The sequence below is a fragment of the Puma concolor genome, chromosome D4, assembly GCF_028749965.1.
Source record: "Puma concolor isolate L17-30 chromosome D4, mPumCon1.1.hap2, whole genome shotgun sequence".
NCBI classification, from domain to species: Eukaryota; Metazoa; Chordata; class Mammalia; order Carnivora; family Felidae; genus Puma; species Puma concolor.
Window position 1 is genome coordinate 66,946,941 of NC_141679.1, and position 21,720 is coordinate 66,968,660.

Here is a 21,720-nt window from a genome sequence, read left to right on the forward strand (position 1 = left end):
AGTTCCAGAACTACTTCTCCCATAACACTCTCCCCACTCCAGGTGGGAAGCACAAGGATTACTCAAAGCAATGGACTTGTAAAACCTATTTTAAGAAATAATTACATTTATTAATGAGAAGTTAAACTTAAAACTTAAAGAAAGCCAATTAACATAAGATATCTAAACGGATATAATAATATATATTAAACTCATACATTCATACGTTTTAGTAATAAAAAATTTAAATAGAAACAACTTTGAAGAAATTCATACCATATTTAATACCGAGTTGCTCACAAATCTTTCCAGTTACTAGGCTAGTAGCAAAGAGGCTGACACAGAAATATCGAGACATGCTGACAAGCTGAAAAAGCATCCAGTCTGACATTTTCCTTCTCCATAGCATTAAATTTAATGCTCAACACACAACAGGTGCTTAACAAATATTCGCTGATATGAGTATAAAACTTTTAAGAAACACTGAATGAAAATCGAAGTTATTTTTTACTTCTAATTTACTTTTATAAATAATAATAAAGAAAAGAAACACATAAACATTGGTAGTAATTTGCCTTGTTGGAAAAGAAACAACAGACCCAAAATGGAGTTATCTGCACCCATAACACCAAACCAAGACTTCGTTGTAGTTTTAACCTTTCCCAGAAATGGGATCTTAAACAGTCAATCTGAAATTTCCTGATCAGCAATAGTAAGGTAATCTGCATAAGATCCCTGCCATTCCTCTCCCTCCAAAAGATGACCTGGCCTGAAACAATCCTTTCTTTTTTTTTTGCTAATAACCTCCTTGCCCCACCCACTTTCTGCCTATAAAATGATACTATTTTGTACACCACTTCCAACCACCTATTTACTTGAAGAGATGCTGCCCAATTCATGAATTGTTGAATAAAGCCAATTACATCTTCACATCTTCAAACTATAAACTTGAATTTTTGTTCCTTAATATTCTTTACTATATTTTTTTCCCTCCAATACATAATCCTGTATCATGCACACACAAAAAGGGCTGTAAGGTATCTCCACACTAAATAACTATAGTTTAAATTACAGGAACTCAAAGGTGACAACAAAAATAGCACATACTATTTCAAACTGTAATGAAGGAAAAGTAGTCTATACCACCATCTAGTGGCCGTGGAATATAGCACTCAGGTACTTAGCCACATATGTCACCAAAATACAAGCATCTAAAGTTTACACTGGATCCAGCTCTCCTGCTGGATCTTCTGCTTCCTTCTGCAGATCTGGACCTTTGGACAAAACCACACAGGAACACCATTTGTTATGTAAGGTGTAAAATGCATCTTCATACTCATCAGACCAAATGGACAGTATAAAATGGTCAGAAAAAACCCATACACTACAATTAAAGGTACAAATTTATAAGACAATTTGGCACTCTTTAGTAAAGATGAATATGTACATATCTTATAACCTAACAATTCCATTCCTTCATATATACTCTAATGCAGTGGTTCCTAACCTCTGGTACACAGTGTCTATGGAAGAATGCAGAGGTTCTGGTAACTTGGGTGGCAAAAAATTACATTTTTATTGTGTTAAAAAAAAAAAAAACAGATCTCAAAATGGCATCACTTAGGTTAAGGCACCAAGTCACTAAACCAGGGGTTAATACCTAATCTAACTGCAGAATCAACCTTCCCCCGAAATGTAATCTTAACTTGTAAGTCAGGAATTTTTTTTCTTTTGTTTTTTTAAGCTTATTTATTTATTTTGGGAGATACAGAGACAGTATGAGTGGGAGAGAGGCAGAGGGAGAGGGAGAGGTTAAGAATCCTATACAGGCTCCACGCTGCCAGCTCAGAGTGGAACTCAGGAACCATGAGATTAAGACCTGAGCTGAAACCAAGAGTCTGACGCTTTACAACTGACTGAGCCACCCAGGCACCCCAGTCAGGAATTTTCTAATAAGTGCCACTGAGTCTGTCACACGGCCCCGCCATCCCCTAAAGGAAGATGCGATAATCTGCATGATAAAAACCCGTTCTTCCCCCACCCCAACCAGGGAAAATGGTCATGCTTTAAACAATCCTTTCTTTTCCTTTGGTTATAACTTTCTTGCCCCGCCCTCCTTCCTATCAGCAATTTCCATTTTGTACAACTCCTCGGAATATCTACTTGCTGGAGTGAGATGTTGCCCAATTCATTAATTGTTTAATAAAGGCAATTGGATCTTCAAAATTTACTCTCTTGAATTTTGTGTTTTTTTAAAAAATGTTTATGTATTTATTTTGTGAGAGAAGAGAGAGCGCACAGGCAGGAAGGGGCAGAGAGAGAGAATCCCAGGTAGGCTCTGCACTGTCAGAGCAGAGCCCAATAGCGGGACTCGATCTCAGGAACTATGAGATCATGACCTGAGCCCAAATCAAGAGTCAGATGCTCAACTAAGCCACCCAGGTGCCCCTAAATTTTGTTTTTTAACAATTGTCACCAACTTCTAACTGAAAATAAGTATTCCCTTTATGTATGAATGTAGGCAACAAATCACAGTATTATTAATGGGACCTGTGATTTTGTGACCAATAAATATCATAGATATTGTCAAATTCCATTTAGAGGTGTTGTAAAAATATAAAAATTTTTTTATGCTTATCACTACTTAAATTATGATAGTCTTTAAATCTGACAATAGATCCTGTTACCTTAATAAAGAAGTATGTCAGGGCACCTGGGTAGCTTAGTCAGTTAAGTGTCTGACTCTTGATTTCACCTCAGGTCATGATCTCACAGTTCATGAGATCAAGCCCCCACATCAGGCTCTGCACAGAGTATGAAGCCTGCTTAAGATTCTCTCATTCTCTCTCTCTCTCTCTCTCTCACTGTCTCTCTGCACTTTTTGTGCAGGTGCACTCTCTCTCTTTCTCCCTCTCAAAATAATTTTTTTTGAAGAAAATCTTTAAAAAAATTCTTTAGAGATAAAGAAATTCTTTAAAGAAATTCTTTATCAAGAATTTACTTTCAGGGGCACCTGACTGGTTCAGTTGGAAGATCATGCAACTCTTGATTTCAGGGTTGTGAGTTTGGGCCCCAGGCTGGGTGTAGAGATTACTTAAATAAATAAACTTAAAAAAAAAAAAGAATTTGGTTTCATATTTTGATCATTCCGCCTCAATCTGTTTTCTCTGTAAACCTATGTATTTGCTAAGTATGTAAAACATTATAATTGTATCAGGGAGCAAGAACCCTTCAAGAGCTCTTCTAAGCTGAACTAAGAATTAAATTAATATGAGACAGATTAACAGGAGAAAATCAAATTTAAGCATATGTATGAGTGATGAGGGAGCGTGGGGCAAGCTGAGGGCAAAGTGCAGGCTAATAGCACTCGCCACCGCCTCCCCCCCAACTCCGCCCCACACCCAAGGTAGGACAATGTGTGATATTCCTTGGACACTCCAGGATACCCCAAAACTGGAAAAGACAAAAAAAAAATGGTTTAATTGATAAGACTCTCCACAAGTTTACCAGAAAAAGGCAATCCCATCAATGGCCAGTAGAAACTCCCTTTGCTTTGGGAAAAACAACCTTAGTTTGACAATAGCTAGGCCTCCAGTAAGTCTTTAGCATCTGATAGTCTCTTTGGAAACAAACTCCCTCTTGACTTTACCTCCCCCGACTCCATAAAGCAGTCACTGTCCACACTAGCAGTGCAGCTCTTCCTGCCCATGGGTCCTGTCCCCATGCTTTAATAACAAAATCACCTTTTTGCACCAAAGATGTCTTCAAGAATTCTTTCTTGGCTGTGGGCTCTGGACCCCACAAACTGCCCTCCATCACCCCAAAATTTCATCATGAGGAATCCAAATAGACATAAATTGCAAAGATAGTCAGGCAAAATGAGGTATGTATATCATCCTGAACTAAGGAGAAGTGCAGAGGAAAGAATGTAATTCACAGGGTAATTAGAAGAACCGCAGATATTTGGTAATTAGATACTTGTTCTGCCATACAAATGGGTCACTCAGATAAAATTTATCTCAGTAATAACCCTTATTCTGGCAAAGAGCCCCAGTTTAGATTTTTCACTATACTTAAGAGAGGGGTCAAAGTTTCTCTTGAGCCTGCAGGGTCTTGATTGGCTTCAGCTCAAAATAATCTTCACGATAACGTGGCCCATCTTAGAGTGACCTGCCCTCAGACACTACAGTTCCATAGGCCTACAAGATTTCCAAAAGGTTCTATGGCATAAAGAGGGTTAAGAATCCCTGGCCTAGAGAAAATTTTCATATGGGAACAGGAACTATCTAGTTAGAACTATCTAGGTATATAAAAAAATTCAAAACATCTTTGTTCATTATATCAAATGGACAAATATATGTCCATACAATGGAGAGCATATAGTACAGAAATGTATTAATTACTGTGACTGCATCAAAATACATGATTTTCAAAAATCTTATGTCAACTGACAGAATAACAAAAACAGCCTAATTCCATTATAAAGTTGTAGAACAGGCAAACCAATGCAATATATTGTTTAGAGTTATACACAAATGTAGCTGAAAATCACAGAAAGTGAATGCAATATTTAACACAAAATTCTGGGTTTTGGCTGCTTGAGGCAAGGAGGTTGGGGAAGGTGTTACAGGGAGGAGAATGTGACCAGAAAGGAACCCGTATTGGGCTTCTAAATTGCTGACCATATTTGATTTCTTAAGCTTGGTGGCAGGTAACAGGCATTCAATTTATTATTCTCTAAAGTGTATTGACACTTTACATCTACTTTTGTATGTATGATATGTGTTTCATATTACCTCCTTAGACAGGCAACCTTACTCCACCCAGTCTAAAATAACTATTCAGCTGCTCTCTATCACATTAGCCTATCTTAAAATTCCAGATTTATCTAGCTTTGGACTACTTGTCAGAAGTTTAGGATATACAACAATAATTTTCAACATACTTTATGTATCTTCTAGGCAGTTCAGAGATTTGTTTCTAAACAAAATGTCACAGAAAAACATTTCATCTTAAATGCTGCTTGGACACTATTTTCTACCACACATATTTTAAAAATAAATGTTAAAATGAACAGGTTTTACAATCTGGCTTTAAATCTTGGATGTGCCACTTAGCAGCAGTGAACCTCAGAAAATTATTTCTCTCTTAGAACTTTACTTGGAGATATAGTTTAACTTCTTCACTTGGAGATATAGTTTAACTCACTGGGTTTTGAGGATGATTAAAACCTGTGAGTGAATAGGAAATTGTCTTAGGCACCTTGCAGCACTTACCAATGTTTTCCCTAAGTTATAACCATGAATCACTCTTTACTATCTGTTAAGTATTTTCATTTTGGAAGTTCACTCTACTTTTCTGCTGGCTAGATGCAGCTGATGATAGAGTTTCTATGTATGGCAAAACCACTGTGTAGAAGTCTGGCTCCTTGATTCACCATATACAGAAGAGCTGCCTGCCAACCAGGAAAACCCACTTTAGATTCTTAAGGAACAAGAAGTAAAATATTGTTGTGTCTGAGGCATTACACATTTGGTATCTATTTGTTACAGCAGCTCAGCCTGTCCTATTTAATATATTCTTGAAAACGTAAACCACATTCAGAAGTACCAGATACAGTTGACAAGGTTAGAACCAGTCATAAACAAATTAAGTGAATGACTACCTATCAAATACTAAGATATCCAGCCTCCCTCCCTTCTCAGTCACAGAAAACTGGCAGTAAGGCTTATAACTCACAGATGGGAATCTGCAAGTTTCCTCACAGGGGTAACTGACTAGATTTAAGAGAAATGATTTACAGATGGTAACAAATGGGGGTTTTTCCCCTCAATGAAATAATAGAAAACCCTACAGTGAAGCCCGCTATTTGACAACTCCACTCATGCTCAGAGAGCTTTCAAAAAAAATGTTTTTGGGGCACCTGGGTGGCTCAGTGGGTTAAGCGTCTGACTCTCAATTTCGGTTCAGGTCATGATCCCACGGTTGGTGAGATCAAGCATGGAGCTTGCTTGGGATTCTGTCTCCTTGTCTCTCTGCCCCTCCCCTGCTTGCACTTTCTTTCTCTCTCTCCCTCTCTCTCTCCCTCCCTCTCTCTCCCTCTAAATAAACATTAAAAAAAGTAGTCTCACTGCAAAATATGAGCTGATAGCCAAGAATTACAAATACAAAAATACTTTAGGAAAAACACTGCCAAGACAGAAAACAAATCAAATGAAAGAAAACAAAAGAAAACTTGAAATAATTCAGGAAGACCCATTACAATAACTAAAAAAACACAGGGTGGGTGATGGGTATTGAGGAGGGCACCTTTTGGGATGAGCACTGGGTGTTGTATGGAAACCAATTTGACAATAAACTTCATATATTGAAAAAAAAAGAAATAAATATGGGCTGTATGAGTGAATGAATTGTTAATCCATGGGGAACAGAGTCTAAGGAAATATATTTAAATGTAAAGATCCAGTCCAGGCACAGATGATGCTTTGTTTTGTCTTACTTGGTTAAAAACTAATGCCCATCATACAGAAACACTTATCCCCTCTGGAATTGTATTTTAAAAAGCCTCTCTCCTCTGAACAGATAATTCAAGTCCTTGAAGAAGGCACAACCAATACAACCACAGGTGATATCCCTGTAATAATTCTCTATTCTTTTTTTTTTTTTTAATGTTTATTCATTATTAAGAGATAGAGACTGAGCATGAACAGGGGAGGGGCAGAGAGAGGGGGAGACACAGAATCCGAAGCAGGCTCCAGGCTCGGAGCTGGTGGCACAGAGCCTGATGCGGGGCTCAAACTCACAAACTGTGAGATCATGACCTGAGCCGAAGTCGGACGCCCAACCGACTGAGCCACACAGGCGCCCCAATAATTCTCTATTCTTGATAGTATAAGCAGTATTATTTCAATGTGTGCAACAAGGTAACTATTGGGTAATTGTGTTTGATTATGCATTGTGTAATTATGTGTATTAATGCAATGCAATTAGTAATAAAAATGTAAACAATCTGTAAATTAATGTGAAAACTTTTTTTTTTTTTTAATTTTTTTTTTTCAACATTTATTTATATTTTTGGGACATAGAGAGACAGAGCATGAACGGGGGAGGGGCAGAGAGAGAGGGAGACACAGAATCGGAACAGGCTCCAGGCTCTGAGCCATCAGCCCAGAGCCTGACGCGGGGCTCGAACTCACGGACTGCGAGATCGTGACCTGGCTGAAGTCGGACGCTTAACCGACTGCGCCACCCAGGCGCCCCAATAATGTGAAAACTTTTAATGCAACCATTGTCAGATGGGGAAGGGAAGGTTATTTTGAAGGAATGGTATATAAGAAACCTAAATCCTCTTTTTCCAAGCAACAGACACTACTGAAAATATCAAGACACACTAGAAAAAGCCTGTAATTTAGAAAAAGAGAATAAAGCATTAGAAGAAACAACTGGAAAATGCTGAGAATAGTTATTCTGGGGACCAATAATCAGGGATAAGGAGGAAAAGACCCAAGGTCTGGTTCGCTTTTTACGACTTATAAAACTATTTGACTTGAAACTATGTGTGTTTAACTTTGACTTAAAAAATTTTTTTTAATGTTTATTTTTGAGATTGAGAGAGAAAGAGCTTGAGCGGGTGAGGGGCAAAGACAGAAGGAGACGCACAATCCCAAGCAGGCTCCAGGCTATGAGCTGTCAGCACAGAGCCCAACGTGGGAATCGAAGTCACCAACTGCAAGATCATGACCTGAGCCAGAGTCCAACGTTTAGCCAACTGAGCCACCCAGACACACCCCACTGGCTTTTGAATACCTAGTTCGGGACCCCCATTCCAATGAGCTCCTGAAAAATGCAATTTCAAATCATTAAGAGCCTTACAAGGTCATGCTGCGGTGGCAATTAGAGAACCACCATGCATTTAATGAGAAGTGAAGCCTCCCTGCTCTTGACGTTTAAGTCACCCTGACTAAAAATGAACAAGGACAAAAACCTCCACGATTTTCAACGCACAGCATTATAATATGCACGCATCATTCTTCCTTCTCAAAGGACAAACACACTCACATTCTGCGCACGAACTTTAAGAACTGTGCGCAACCGCGCGTGGAGACTAGCTGATGGGCTCAGAAAGGTGGCACAGGAACGCTCTCCGCGTTCAGCTAATCCTAAGGCCCCTCTGACGTTTGGGTGAGAACGTCTGAGGAAACAAACGTTGGGCCGGAGGGGGCAGGGGCCCGAACGTGACGCCCACGGACGACGCCAGCCAACCGGGCCGTGCCGCCGCGCCTCCCGGCACCAGAGGCGGAGCTGCAGCCGCGGAGTCCCGCCCCAGCCTGCGTCCGCCAGTAGCTCGGTCGCTGCTCTTTTCCAGGCGGGTTAGCCCTACCAGGAGGAACCGAAGACAGAATACTGGCTGGCTGGCCCTCCCAGCGCTCGCAGCCGCGCCATGCTCGTCCTCCGAAGCGGCCTGACTAGAGCTCTGGCTGCGCGGACTCTCGCGCCTCAGGTACCGGCCGCGGAGACGTGCCCACGCCGTGCCTTGGGGGAGGGGAGGGACGTCAGCGAGGAGCTCGAGGTCCCGCGCAAGCGCTTCCCGGCTGCGCTCCCAGACTTATGAGCGTCGCGCATGCGCCCAGTCGGTTCCCGGGCCCAAATTATTCTATTGCACGTCTGAGAACTGGAAGTGGGATCACAGAACTCCCAGGACTCACGGGAGTGTGGAGGCGCAGTTCTGGGAGGGTCCGCTGGTCAGTATCGCCTCCAGGCCATTTCGCGAGCAGCCGCGAATGGGATTTTTCTGGCCTACGTGCCAGGCGTCCCTGAGACACCCTTGAAGCTCCCGCTGCTTCGTTCTTGCCGCCCAGCCCCCTGCGGTCGCCACGTTGAGGCCGGTGCCCAGTGCTTGCTGATCAAGCCTTTTCTATTTATCGTTTGACAAGCCACCGCCCTCCTCACCCCCCCGACGAAAGGTAGAGGAGAAATAGGTCAACTAGTAGTTGGCGACTGAAGTGACCTCCCTTGTTTAAACGAAGTATACACAGCGAGCTTTTTGCAGAGAACCTGGAAGACAAGGCCCAGGGTGCGGGTCGTGGAGCATCCAGCCCAGCCTCCCACTGTTTCCTGTGGGTCGTGTCCGAGGCTGGCAGGGTTAGGAACCTCAGAGCAGATACGGTAACAGCCTCATTTACCCTTGAATGAGAAACGTGCACAACAGATGTTTGTGATTCATCCTTAACTGTTGGGAACCCGCCTATTTGTCAGTCTACAGTGTTTTTTTCCTTTGGATATTTAGGCTTGTATTTCTTTCTCGAAAGGTACATAGGAAGGGAATTAACCTACTCTAGAGACTGACTTTCTGGTGAAGACCGAAGAAGAACCAGTAATGGCCCATTCACCCATGATTAGCAATAGTCTTTATCCTTCTGATCCACACTTTTCTGGGGCAGGGCCAAAAGTTATTCCTTACAACTTTATTCTGGACTGTGACTTTATTAGATGTAAGCCAAGTGTTCTCTTTTAATTGAATATAAGTGCTGCTGAAAATGAGCCCTAACCTGAAGATAAGGGAGCCTGGAACACTTATGAATCCTACCCCATTAATAATTGTAGTTTCTGCCCTTTGACAAAAATCACCTCCCCACAAGCACACACTCTTACCTCACTGCTGTTACCTTTCCCTGGGCTTTTCCTCTAATTGTTTCTTATTTGAAAAATAATAAAACTATGTGCCTTTGACCACATATTTGTTAACAAATACAAATTCTCTGAAAAATAACATAAAAGCAATTGTTATAAATACCCAGCGTTCCGTTTTCTAATATATTTTATTTATACTATTTTTTAAACTATAACACTAGTCAGTTGTTTATTTGCATAACATTCTTTAATTAAAATTTGATTAAAATGACACAAGCATGTCCAGCAAAAGTAGAAGTATCTGCAATTGTTTTTGGTGGGAATACTTGCTTTCCAAGTAAGCTTAGATACTTGGGCAATAGGAACAGAAATCATAAGGGACATGAATGGAATGAATTCAAGTATATAATTAGGACTTTATACACAAAATATATTTAAAAATTGTGTGTTTTAACCTAAATTATGTCAGATAAAGAAGCCTACTAGTTTCATTTGGCATATCAGGGAGTCACAAAAGCCCAAAATTAGTCCATAACTCTGTACCAAAACTTACTTTATTTACTTATTTATAAAGTAGGCTCCATGCCCAAAGTGGGACTTGAACTCATGACCCTAAGATTGAAAGTCACATGCTCTACTGACTGAGCCAGCCAGGCACTCGTGTACCACTACTTTTAATAGTTCTTATTAATAAGTTTTATAAAATTGGCACATAATAGCCAAACCTATAATAAGAAAGATTTGTAAATGCAAATGCCATCATAATGTGTGTGCATGTGTATGCATACACATAAATACATATACGGAAGATAATCTCTGCATGTCCTAGCTAAGGTCATTTAGACTTGGAGGACTAATTTAGAAGAAAAATTTATATAGATAGCATATGACTAATGCAAAAAGAACTTAGTGGTTCTTAAAAGATATTTTCGTCAATCTGGTATAATTGGATGGATTAAATGCCTTTCTTCACATTGCATCTATAATTAAACCTAATAATGATTCAGACAATTCTAACTCATTGATTTTTCCTTTATAGCATTCATACAGTCTACCACCATAGTATAATGCGGTTATAGTATGGTATAATGTATATATAATCCATGGATAGATTATAGCTTCCTTTAGCATCAGAGTCCATTCCTGTCCTTACCAGGGATCTACTTCATTAGATGTGATAAATACTTTGACCTGAATAGCATTTTTTATTTTTAAGAAAAACCTAAAAAAGGGTTTTTTGCTAAGACATTTCCATTTCACCTTCCATAACACCTGCATATTTTATAAAGTTATTTAATTGCATAACTGTATAATTATAGTAGTATATAGTAGTATAACATATAGTATTGACTGAAAACAGAATATTGGCTAAATAGGGTAAGACATTTGCAAGTTTATTAGAATCCTAATTGTAGTTCTTGAGTAAAGGACTTTTATTAAGACTTCAGTGCCTTCTTACGATAAAATTCATGAAAAAGTGGCTAACAGTAGATCCCTGCTAAGAAACAGTAGCTATATATTCAGCATACTTAAGAGTAGTTGTCTGGAAAAAAAAAAAAAAAAAAGAGTAGTTGTCTGTATTGACATCTCCCTAAACAAATGTCTAAGGACAGATGACAACAGTGGTATAAATACGGATTATGAGTCTAATGAGTATCCCTTGTTTCTAGATTCAGATTTGGTTGTAACAGTATTATAAACCCTGCCTTCCCAAAATATTTAAATTTGCCTTATCTTTCTTCAGGTGCACTCATCTTTTGCTACGGGCCCAAGACAATATGATGGAACATTCTATGAATTTTGTACTTATTACTTTAAGCCCTCAAAGATGAATGAGTTTCTGGAAAACCTTAAGAAAAACATACATCTTCGGACAGCTCACTCTGAATTGGTTGGATCCTGGAGTGTAGAATTTGGAGGCAAAATGAATAAAGTGTTTCATATTTGGAAGTATGGTATGGTTTTTCCAGCTTAAGGGTTCAGTATAGATTTTTGTTCTGTTAAGTGTTACATGATGCTTAGCTCTTGGATCTAGATTAGTGTAAATACCCACAGGTTAAATTAAACTTTTGAAATGGGGAACAACAGTAAAAAATGAATTCAGTAATTCCTCCTCCCAGGGGTACACCTTTAACAACCCTTTGCCCAAATCCTTATGTTACCATAAATGGGAAAGTGTGGCATGTCATATTTCAAATCATAAAATTGTGAACTAGACTTTAGTTCTCAGAAAAATTATAAATGGCTTATGGTAAGGATGAGTTATGAAAAAAATATAGCAGGGGTTGTAAGAACCAAGTAGGTTAATATCATAAAGGATGGGAGAGTAATTCCTTCTTATTGTTGAAATTTAATAGTCAAAGAAGAACAGGTTACAGGAATCCCCGGAATGTGTGTTACTCCAGTGTCTAATCTTTGTGAAGTCCACATCAGGACTTGATGAAACCCAAAGAATTTCAATACTTCACTTAATGTTTAATCATCAGTGTCCAAAGTTAATAGTCATGAAGTACTTTAATATGAAAAATGTTCATTCTGTATTTAACATGGCCATAGTTTAGGGGTTCTCCATATAGTAATAGAACAAATCCCATTAAAGCACAATTTGTGTTTTAATATGCCACCAGTGGACTCATGTCCATTTAAAAAATCACCAGTCAGGTCCTGATATAACTCACTTAAGCTCTTAAGATGCCCTGCATAAACCATAGAAAAACTTCTTACCATTAGTCTTACTGAGGCCCTAAAAGTAAATATAATACTAGGCCTAAATGTTAGTAAATATTTGAGTAACAAACGTTAGAGAAATAAATACTGGGTAAAAAGAATGGTGATCATAAGAAAGAGAATCAGCACGATTTTTTTGGAAGCTATTCAAAGAAGATGCTAAAAAAGCACATATTCCTTTTATTTATGTTAAATTTAATACAGAGTGTACCTTGACCTGAGCACACACCACCACCACCACCACCATCACCACTACCACCAAAGAATAATAGTCTTTCTCTAAACTGGCACTATAGTTTAAATGTCTCAAACAATAAGAATAATTAATATCTATTGAGTGCTATCCAGGTGTCAAACACTACTCAAAGCACCTTTCATATAGTAATTCATTTAACCTGCACAGAAACCCTGGAGGGAGATACTATATCATTATTCCCATTTCACAGAGTAAGAAACAGGCACAGAAAGATTCAATAACTTAACCTAAGTCACACAACTACCTACTAGAGAATAGTTTATAAACCCCACCATATGACGTTATCATTAGTTGTTTAAATTCCTACTCCCCTTTTAGAGCATGAAGAAACTTAAGGACAGATGTCATATCTATTTATGTTGGTGTCTCCAGTGATTTAACAGTGTCCTTACGTGGCCTCAGTGAACATTTGCTGAATTGAATGAAATCCAAAAAAAAAAAAAAAAAAGTATAGGTGATTTTAAATAAATTTTTACTTTTATTACTCCTTTTCTTCCCATAGATAATTTTGCTCACCGAACTGAAGTTCGGAAAGCCCTGGCCAAAAATAAAGATTGGCAACAATTTCTCATTCCAAATCTGGCTCTCATAGATGAACAAGAGTTTGAGATTACTTACCTGGTGCCATGGTGCAAATTAGAAAAGCCTGCAAAAGAAGGTAAGTCCTTCCCTCTTAGTTACTTTGAATTTTGATGGAGAAAATACTACAGATTTCAAGCTATAAAAACTACACTTCCATAGGGAAAAATAATCCCCTGTGTTTTATATAGAGATAAAAATGAATTTTAACTCGTTGCTTATTAAAACAATGAACATTGAATAATGAAGTTGGTTTTTCCCCCCAATTTGGAAATGCCCTTAAAGTTGAGGTATGAGTATAAAAAGTTGAATAGGGAGTAAAGTTTGAAAAGTTGGGGGCTGGAAGCAGAGAAAACATGTTCCGGCAAGTGAAAGATAAGGTATGAAATTTTGTCATAGTTGTTTCTTTCTTTTTTTTTTTTTTTTATATACACACAAATTACGGTTAATCTTAAAATATTAAGGATATTTTTGCTTATAAGACTTTTAGGGGACTTAAACTGTTAAGCTGTATTACTGTAGTTTAACATTTTTGTTTTCCTTTTCTCATTTTGAAAATAATTACTAAAGATTTCTCTTCTTGCTGATTTCACTTTCTTGCTCACTTAGGGAAATATTTAACATAGTTTTAAACAAAGGTCAGCTTTTTAAAAAGCATTAACTAATTGAATTTTATTTTATTTCCTCCATTATTCCCAACTTTGTAGTATATTTTAGATTATCCGAGATTTGAAAAGTCTTGTTTGGATCCTAATCCACCTAGACCTCCTCACAGGCTTTCAGCACTATCTAAATGAACTTAAGTGGCTTCTTGGACAGTGTCAAATCTTGGTTCTCTTCCTCTGCTGTTCATAACTCTTTAGTAACTTTGTACTTTTTTTCCTTTTTCTTCTCAAAGCTACTTGTCCCTAGTTCCTTTTTCTTTACCTGCACCTCACCTCTGACCATAAGGCAGAATGCTTTTCAGATGTTTATCTGGCTATTTAGGAACAATAAAATCATCTTGTTCAGTTTTGGATTTTTTTCCTAACACTCAAAAACTCAGACAAGACTGATCTATCGTTTGTTCCTATTAGAAATGGAATCATATAGGGGGAAGTTATATAAACAAAAAAATATTACCTCTTAAAATTACCTCTTAAAATTAGAAAGAAGAGGAAATACAGGAGATCAGAGAAGTCTTTTCTAATTCATTTCTTACCTAAAAGTGCAGATTCAGGCAGCTCAGAAACCTGATCCTAATGTAAATTTTCAATATTTTATTGACAACATTTATAACAGTATTTCAGATAATAGCTTAATATATCTTCCCAATGTTGTCTTTTTTTTTTAATGTTTATTTATTTTTGAGAGAGGGTGAGAGAGAGACAGAACTCAAGTGGTGGAGGGTCAGAAAGAGAGGGAGACACAAAATCCAAAGCAGGCTCCAAGCTCTGAGCTGTCAGCACAGAGCCTGACACGGGGCTTGAACTCACGACTGTGAGATCATGACCTGAACTGAAGTCCTGTGCTTAACCAACTGAGCCATCCAGGCGTACCCTCATTTTTGTCTTTCTGTATAAGCTTAACAACTGATTCTTAAACTTGGACAAGGACCTGCTAAACATAAAAGCAAGGAAAAATAATGCCACAATTCATGTGTACAGTTGTGTGATCCTCCAAATCTGTGTACGCAGATTAGCCTTCCAGTTGAACCAGACTAACCTGATTAGAAATTTCCTGAATATCTTTTGTAAAATAATTGTTTTTCTCCCTATTCTAGGAGTCTATGAGCTGGTTATTTTTCAGATGAAACCAGGTGGGCCAGCTCTGTGGGGTGACGCATTTAGAAGGGCACTTAACGCCCATGTGGATCTAGGCTACTCAAAACTAGTCGGAGTTTTCCACACAGAATATGGAGCACTCAACAGAGGTACAGTTGTCTATTTCTTCTGTGAAATTGCAAAGTATATTGGTGATCTACTAAATTTCTTGGGTCAGTTTGTCTCTTTTCTTCATTATAGCATATATTTAAATTTTTATTGCCAGAGTTTTAGGATTTCTGTAATTTTAAACGTTGAAAAAAACCTGTTTTTTATCCTGTTTAGAATGTTAACACTTCATGAAGTGTTTTTCAAATGTTGAATTACTATTTTCCATGACACATCAGAATGCTGAAAAACTGCAAAGAGCCTCAGGAATATATCTGTTCTTTCACCTTTTTTTTCCTCTGAGTTTACTTTTGTTGGCTTTTTAAAATAACATTTCTTGGGGTAGGAAGACTGTCCTTGAATGAAAAAGTAATACATATTTTCACACATACTAAATACATGGACATACCCTAAAGCGGGGAAAGCATTTCCCACTACTTAGAGATAATGCTGTTAGTATTTTGGTCTATATAGGTCATTCGTGTGTGTGTGTGTGTGTGTGTGTGTGTGTGTGTGTGTGTGTGTGTGTGTATATATATGTATACATGTATATATATATATACGCACATACATATATATATATACATACACGTATATATATACATACACAAGTAAGTATCTACACACATTCATATATATATGTGAATGACATAGGAGTAAGATCAAAATGTTATTTGATATATATATACATGCTACAAATAATGCATATGCATTGGGGTGCCTGGATGGCTCAGTTGGTTAAGTGTACAACTCTTGATATTGGCTCAGGTCATGATCTCATGGTCGTGGAATCGAGCCCTGTGTCAGGCTCTGCACTAAGTGGAGCCTGCTTGGGATTCTGTCTTCCCCTCTCTCTCTCTGCCCCTCCCTGACTCACTCATGCACACATGTACTCCTTCTCTCTCAAAATAAACAAACTTAAAATAAATGACCTCTTAAACACTTCAGTGCAGATATACATAGCATACAGATAAATATACATAGCTGTATTAATTATTCATTCATTCATTCATTTTTAAAGTTTACTTAAGTAATCTCTACACCTAGTTTGGGGCTCGAACTCACAACACCAAGATCAGTAATTGCATGTTCTTCCCACTGAGCCAGGCAGGCATCCCCTAAACTGATTTTGAAACATCTGTTTGGAGCATTTAACTTTTAAATTTTTTTTTTTTCAACGTTTATTTATTTTTGGGACAGAGAGAGACAGAGCATGAACGGGGGAGGGGCAGAGAGAGAGGGAGACACAGAATCAGAAACAGGCTCCAGGCTCTGAGCCATCAGCCCAGAGCCCGACGCGGGGCTCGAACCCACGGACCGCGAGATCGTGACCTGGCTGAAGTCGGACGCTTAACCGACTGCGCCACCCAGGCGCCCCATGGAGCATTTAACTTTTAAAGGTGAAAGTTATTATAGTCAGAATTTCAGAGAGTGTTTTGTGGCAAACTCTTAAAAATGTATGTAAAGTTCATCTGGAAGGATAAAAAACTAAGAATAGCTAGTAAAATATTGGAAAGACTCATTATATCCATTTGCCTCCTCATCTTCCTCGCTTGAATGTCCAATGGACATCTCAAACCTAACACATTCAAAGCTGACCTTCTGATCTTTACCCAGAAATTTAACTTCTAGTAATATATCCTATGAAAATAATCAGAATACACAGAAAAAGATATTTTGGTTGGAAAATATATGAAGAGAAAATTATGAAAATTACTAGATGTCTAGCTCACACCATATATTAAACTAGACTTAAAATGGATTATAGATTTCAGTGTAGACAGAAAGAAGTCATAGAATTACTAAAGTAAAATATAAATGTATTTAATGATATGGATGAGAATTGTATTTCTAAGCCAAAAAACAAAGAAACAGTAAAAGAAAAAAATTGATTTTTTTAATCAAAAAAATGTATATTTTTTCAAGAATAGAATTTAGTGATTCATCACTTACATATAACACCCAGTGCTCATCCCAACCAGTGTCTTCCTTAATACCCCTCACCCCTTTAGCCCTTCCCCCCCACCCAACAACTTTGTTTGTTCTCTGTATTTAGGAGTCTCTTTTGGTTTGTCTCCTTCTGTTTTTATATTATTTTTGCTTCCCTTACCTTATGTTCATCTGTTTTTATCTTAAATTCCACATGAGTGAAATCATCTAATATTTGTCTTTCCCTGACTTATTTTGCTTAGCATAATACATTCTAGTTCCATCCACGTTGTTGCAAGTGGCAAGATTTCATTCTTTTTGATCACCAAGTAATGTTCCATTGAAAATATAAATTATACACACACACACACACACACACACACACACACACACACACACACCATATATTCTTATCCATTCATCAGTCAATGGACATTTGGGCTCTTTCCATACTTCGGCTACTGTCAATAGTAATGCTATAAACATTGGGGTACATGTGCTCCTTTGAATCATCATTTTTGTATCCTTTAGATAAATACCTATTAGTGCAATTGCTGGGTTGTAGGGTAGTTCTATTTTTAATTTTTTGAGGAACCTCCTAATACTGTATTCCAGAGTGGCTGCACAAGTTTGCATTCCCAACAGTGTAGAGTGGTTCCCCATTCTCCATATCATTGCCAACATCCGTTGTTGCCAGAGTTGTTAATTTTGGCCATTCTGACATGTATGAGGTGGTATCCCATTGTGGTTTTGATTTATATTTCCTTGATGATGAGTGACATTGGGCATTTTTTCATGTATCTTTTAGCCATCTGGATGTCTTCTTTGCAAAAGTGTCTACTCATGTCTTTTGCCCATTTCTTCACTGGATTATTTGTTTTTTTTTGGGTGGATGATTTTATTTTTAAAAGGCTCAGGGGCACCTGGGTGTCTCAGTTGGTTGAGTGTCTGACTCTTGATCTCAACTCAGGTCTTGATCTCAGGGCCGTAAGTTTAAGTCCCACATTGGGCTCCACACTGGGAATGAAGCCTACTTAAAAAAATAAAAAGGGGCACCTGGGTAGCTCAGTTGGTTGAGCTTCTGACTCTCGGTTTTGGCTCAAGTCATGATCCCAGGGTCTTGGGATCAAGCCCTGCATTGGGCTCAGTGCTGAGTATGAAACTTGCTTAAAATTTTCTCTCTCTGCCCCTCTCCCCTGCTCATTCTATCTCTCTAAAAGAATTAAAAATAAAAACAAAAAGGCTCAATTTTTCTGCATGCCCCAAAGCACCATAAGTGAAATTCAAAAGCAAAAAGAAAAATGAAGACTTATGCAAAGGTAGACCTACAAATGACTACTAAAGAAGATACAGATTAAGACAATAATCCGATGCCATTTTTACCTAATAAAGACATACTTATATATAGTATTTGATAAATTGGAAAAAGTAAGTACTCATATACTGTGTAGGGTTCATACTGTCTTAATCATTTCCCGAAAGTTGGCAATAAAGATAAAAGGTTTAATTTTTAAATTATTTTTGCCAATATTCTAGGAAACATGCATAGATGTGTAGTGTGTTAGGTTATATAGGAAGGAAGTTTGAAAGGATGTAAATGATATTAATGATGATGTTAATGTTTATTAAGTCTATTTTTTTTATAGTGGGCATATATAACTTTTATAAGAAAAAACTACTGAAAACATGTGTGCCCAGTTTTTAATCTTAAATTCATTCTCAGAACAGCAGAGAAAGAGTAATATGCGGAGTACTCAGGACATAATTTCTGGAGGACAGTTACAGTATGTACACTATACATGTAGAATTATATATAAAATACTCTGGTTCTCTCAATTTAAATTTTAGGAGTTTATATTGAGGAAATAATCAGATCCAGACTGCCTGGGTTTGAATCCCAGCTTCACCACTTACTGTCTTTGTGACTTAGCATGAGTTACTTAACCTTATGGTGCCTTACATTGCTCATCAATAAAATAATAATCATAACCTAAGAGTATTGTGAAAATTAAATGAATTAATACATGCAGTACTCTTACAATGAGGCCTGGCATATAGTAAGCACCCAATAAATGTTAGTAGTAGTTGTCTTCGACATTGTTATTATAGACCTACATGTAGCTGCTGCTCTCAGTCTATGTCCGCATTACTTACAATAAGGAAACACTGGAAACAGTGTGGTATGACCCTATGTGTATATGGAAAGAGATACACTAAAATAGAAAAGTGGTTATTTTAGGGTGGTAGGATTAGAAATGATTCCTGCTTCCTTTTTATCTCCATTTTCTAAAATCTGTACAGCTAATGTGTATTACATTTAGTCATAAAAAAATTTCAGTATTCTGTGGAATCCTGAAATATTTTGAATAATGTAAATAGCAATAAGATATTGGGATAAAAAAAGTTGTCACAAGGAGGCATTCACAGAGCCATTAAAAACTAAGGTTACTACCATGGAAAATACACACTGTTGATTTTTAAAAATATTCCTAAGCATAGTATACATTTTACTAATTTCATTTTACTAACTTTTTAAAGAAATACACTAAATATTAATAGAGGTTTTCTCTAAGTAGTTAAAATTATGCTACTTTTATTTATTCATTTTTTAAATTTTAGTTTAGGGAAAGAGAGAGAAAGAGAGCACAAGGGAGTGGGGGAGAGGGATAGAGGGTGAGAGAGAGAGAGGGAGGAAGAATCTTAAGCAGGCTCCACCCTCAGCACAGAGCCCAACGTGGGGCTCTATCTCACGACTGTAAGATCATGACCTAAGCTGAAATCAAGAGTCAGACACTCAAGCAACTGAGCTACCCAAGCACTCCCAAATTATGCTTTTAATTTTTTTTAAACATCCACATTTTTAGTAATGAACATTTTTGTTATAATCTTGCTTTTTTTTTTTTAATAAAAATAGAACATAGTAGGACATCATAAAACTTGGGTCCAGCCTTGATTGTGTCTTTTAGTGCTGTTACTTACTTTTTCTCTCCAGCTATCTGTTTTTCAACTATAAAACTTTAAAAGTTTGATTGATTTATCAATTTCTCTCCCAAATCCCTGACCCCTCCGAAATCTTACTAACGTACTTAATTTTACCTTTTTGATATTCACCATGAATAAGACTTAATGTTTCTGATTAATTTTTTGTATTTCTTATTTGTAGTAACGCCATGGTCTTTAGAATCTATTTTTGGTTATTTCTGCAGTTCATGTTCTTTGGTGGAATGAGAGTGCAGACAGTCGTGCAGCTGGGAGACATCAGTCTCATGAGGATCCCAGAGTTGTGGCAGCTGGTAAGCTATTTCACTAGGCATGAATTATTCGTACAACAAATCTCATTTAGTCAATAACTTTATATGCCTTCTTATGAAATGCTTTTTTGCAGTTCGGGAGAGTGTCAATTACCTCGTGTCTCAACAGAATATGCTTCTGGTTCCTACGTCATTTTCACCTTTGAAATAGTTTTCCACTGAAAGACAAAGCTTTGCATTAACTGCTATAAGGTGTGTCTGCTAATGGTGCTTAAATTCTCCCAAGAGATTCTTTTATTTGGAAGATGGTAAGTGAATTTGCTAGGTCTCTGCACTTTTAAAGCCACCTCTACCTCCTTCATCTTTTCCTTTCCACTTCAGGAAATAGTTCTGTTCATTTTCCCCTTGGCATTTCTGTGTCTGTTACACATTAGAAATACTTGCCACTACTTGAGGATTTTGATTTTTCATTTGTTTCGGAATATCCCTTGTAATCTATTTTGACAACCAGACTCTGCTTTTATAGCACTTTCTTAAATTCAAGTGATGGAGGGTGGGAGGGAGGGGGAGGGTAGGTGATGGGTATTGAGGAGGGCACCTGTTGGGATGAGCACTGGGTATTGTATGGAAACCAATTTGACAATAAATTTCATATTAAAAATAAAATAAAATAAAAGTTACTTTGAAAAAAAAGTCACCCACATAATCCCATCTAAAAAAAAATTCAAGTGATGATTTTACATTTCTGTGGCTGATATTTTTAAATTATTTGTATATAATATCTTTTCATCATGTCTGTTTTTTTGAACTTTAAAATCTTTTTTGCCCAGTAGTGTTTATTTTGTGATCACATGGGATTCCTAAGAATCTAAGGTCAAACATGTTTCGTTACTTTGACCGAGTAATGTCACTATGTCATTTTTATTAATTACAGTTTTCACATTAATTATGAGTCATTCTAACTTGGAATATAATGTAATTAGGTCTCAGTGTTAGAAAACTTCAGAAGACTTATTTTATGTGCCGAAATGTGTTCATTTATAGTTGATTTTTGTTCATTTTGGATAACTAAGATAGTTGGGACAGTTCTGTTTTAAAGAGATCTTTATGGTTATGGGAATGGTTGCCTGAATAAAAGCCTACATATCCATTCTGCAGGGTTTTGTGTTTTGTATTTGTATTATCTTCTCTAGAGCTTTTTTAATGTCGCTATAGGGTAGCGACAGAGTAATAATTTAACAACTTTATTGTAAATGTTAATTTACATCAAGAAAATAGCATGGTAATAGTCCCAGAAAGAAAGTTTTCAGTACCACCACAGATAGGCTAGAGTTTTCCTTAAAGCACCTTTAATTTCCATTTTAGTTGAGTGCATCTGCATTCTAAAACTAGGTTTGGTACTTCCAAACTCTCTTGATAGTCTAATATTTACAGCTGTGTTGTTTCTAAAACATATTGT

At 37.3% G+C, this 21,720-nt stretch overlaps 1 protein-coding gene across 4 annotated transcripts in view; it reads left to right on the plus strand.

The window, feature by feature from the left end:
* The first annotated feature begins 8,278 nt into the window (after positions 1-8,278).
* LOC112851507 (protein NipSnap homolog 3A-like) overlaps positions 8,279-21,720 on the plus strand; it is a 41,621-nt gene continuing 28,179 nt past the window's right edge. For 2 of the 4 annotated variants that reach the window (XR_015242914.1, XR_015242913.1), the window contains exons 1-6: positions 8,279-8,479; positions 11,354-11,564; positions 13,095-13,250; positions 14,934-15,083; positions 20,217-20,303; positions 20,396-20,569. Coding sequence is in view for 2 of the 4 variants with exons in the window: in XM_086683628.1 (XP_086539754.1) it covers positions 8,420-8,479; positions 11,354-11,564; positions 13,095-13,250; positions 14,934-15,083; positions 20,217-20,303; positions 20,396-20,472 (741 nt within the window). In the remaining 2 variants the exon portion in view is untranslated. Of the gene's footprint in view, positions 8,480-8,964; positions 9,145-11,353; positions 11,565-13,094; positions 13,251-14,933; positions 15,084-20,216; positions 20,304-20,395; positions 21,412-21,720 lie in introns of those variants that run through there. The other 2 variants (XM_086683628.1, XM_025915048.2) reach the window with 2 other exon arrangements.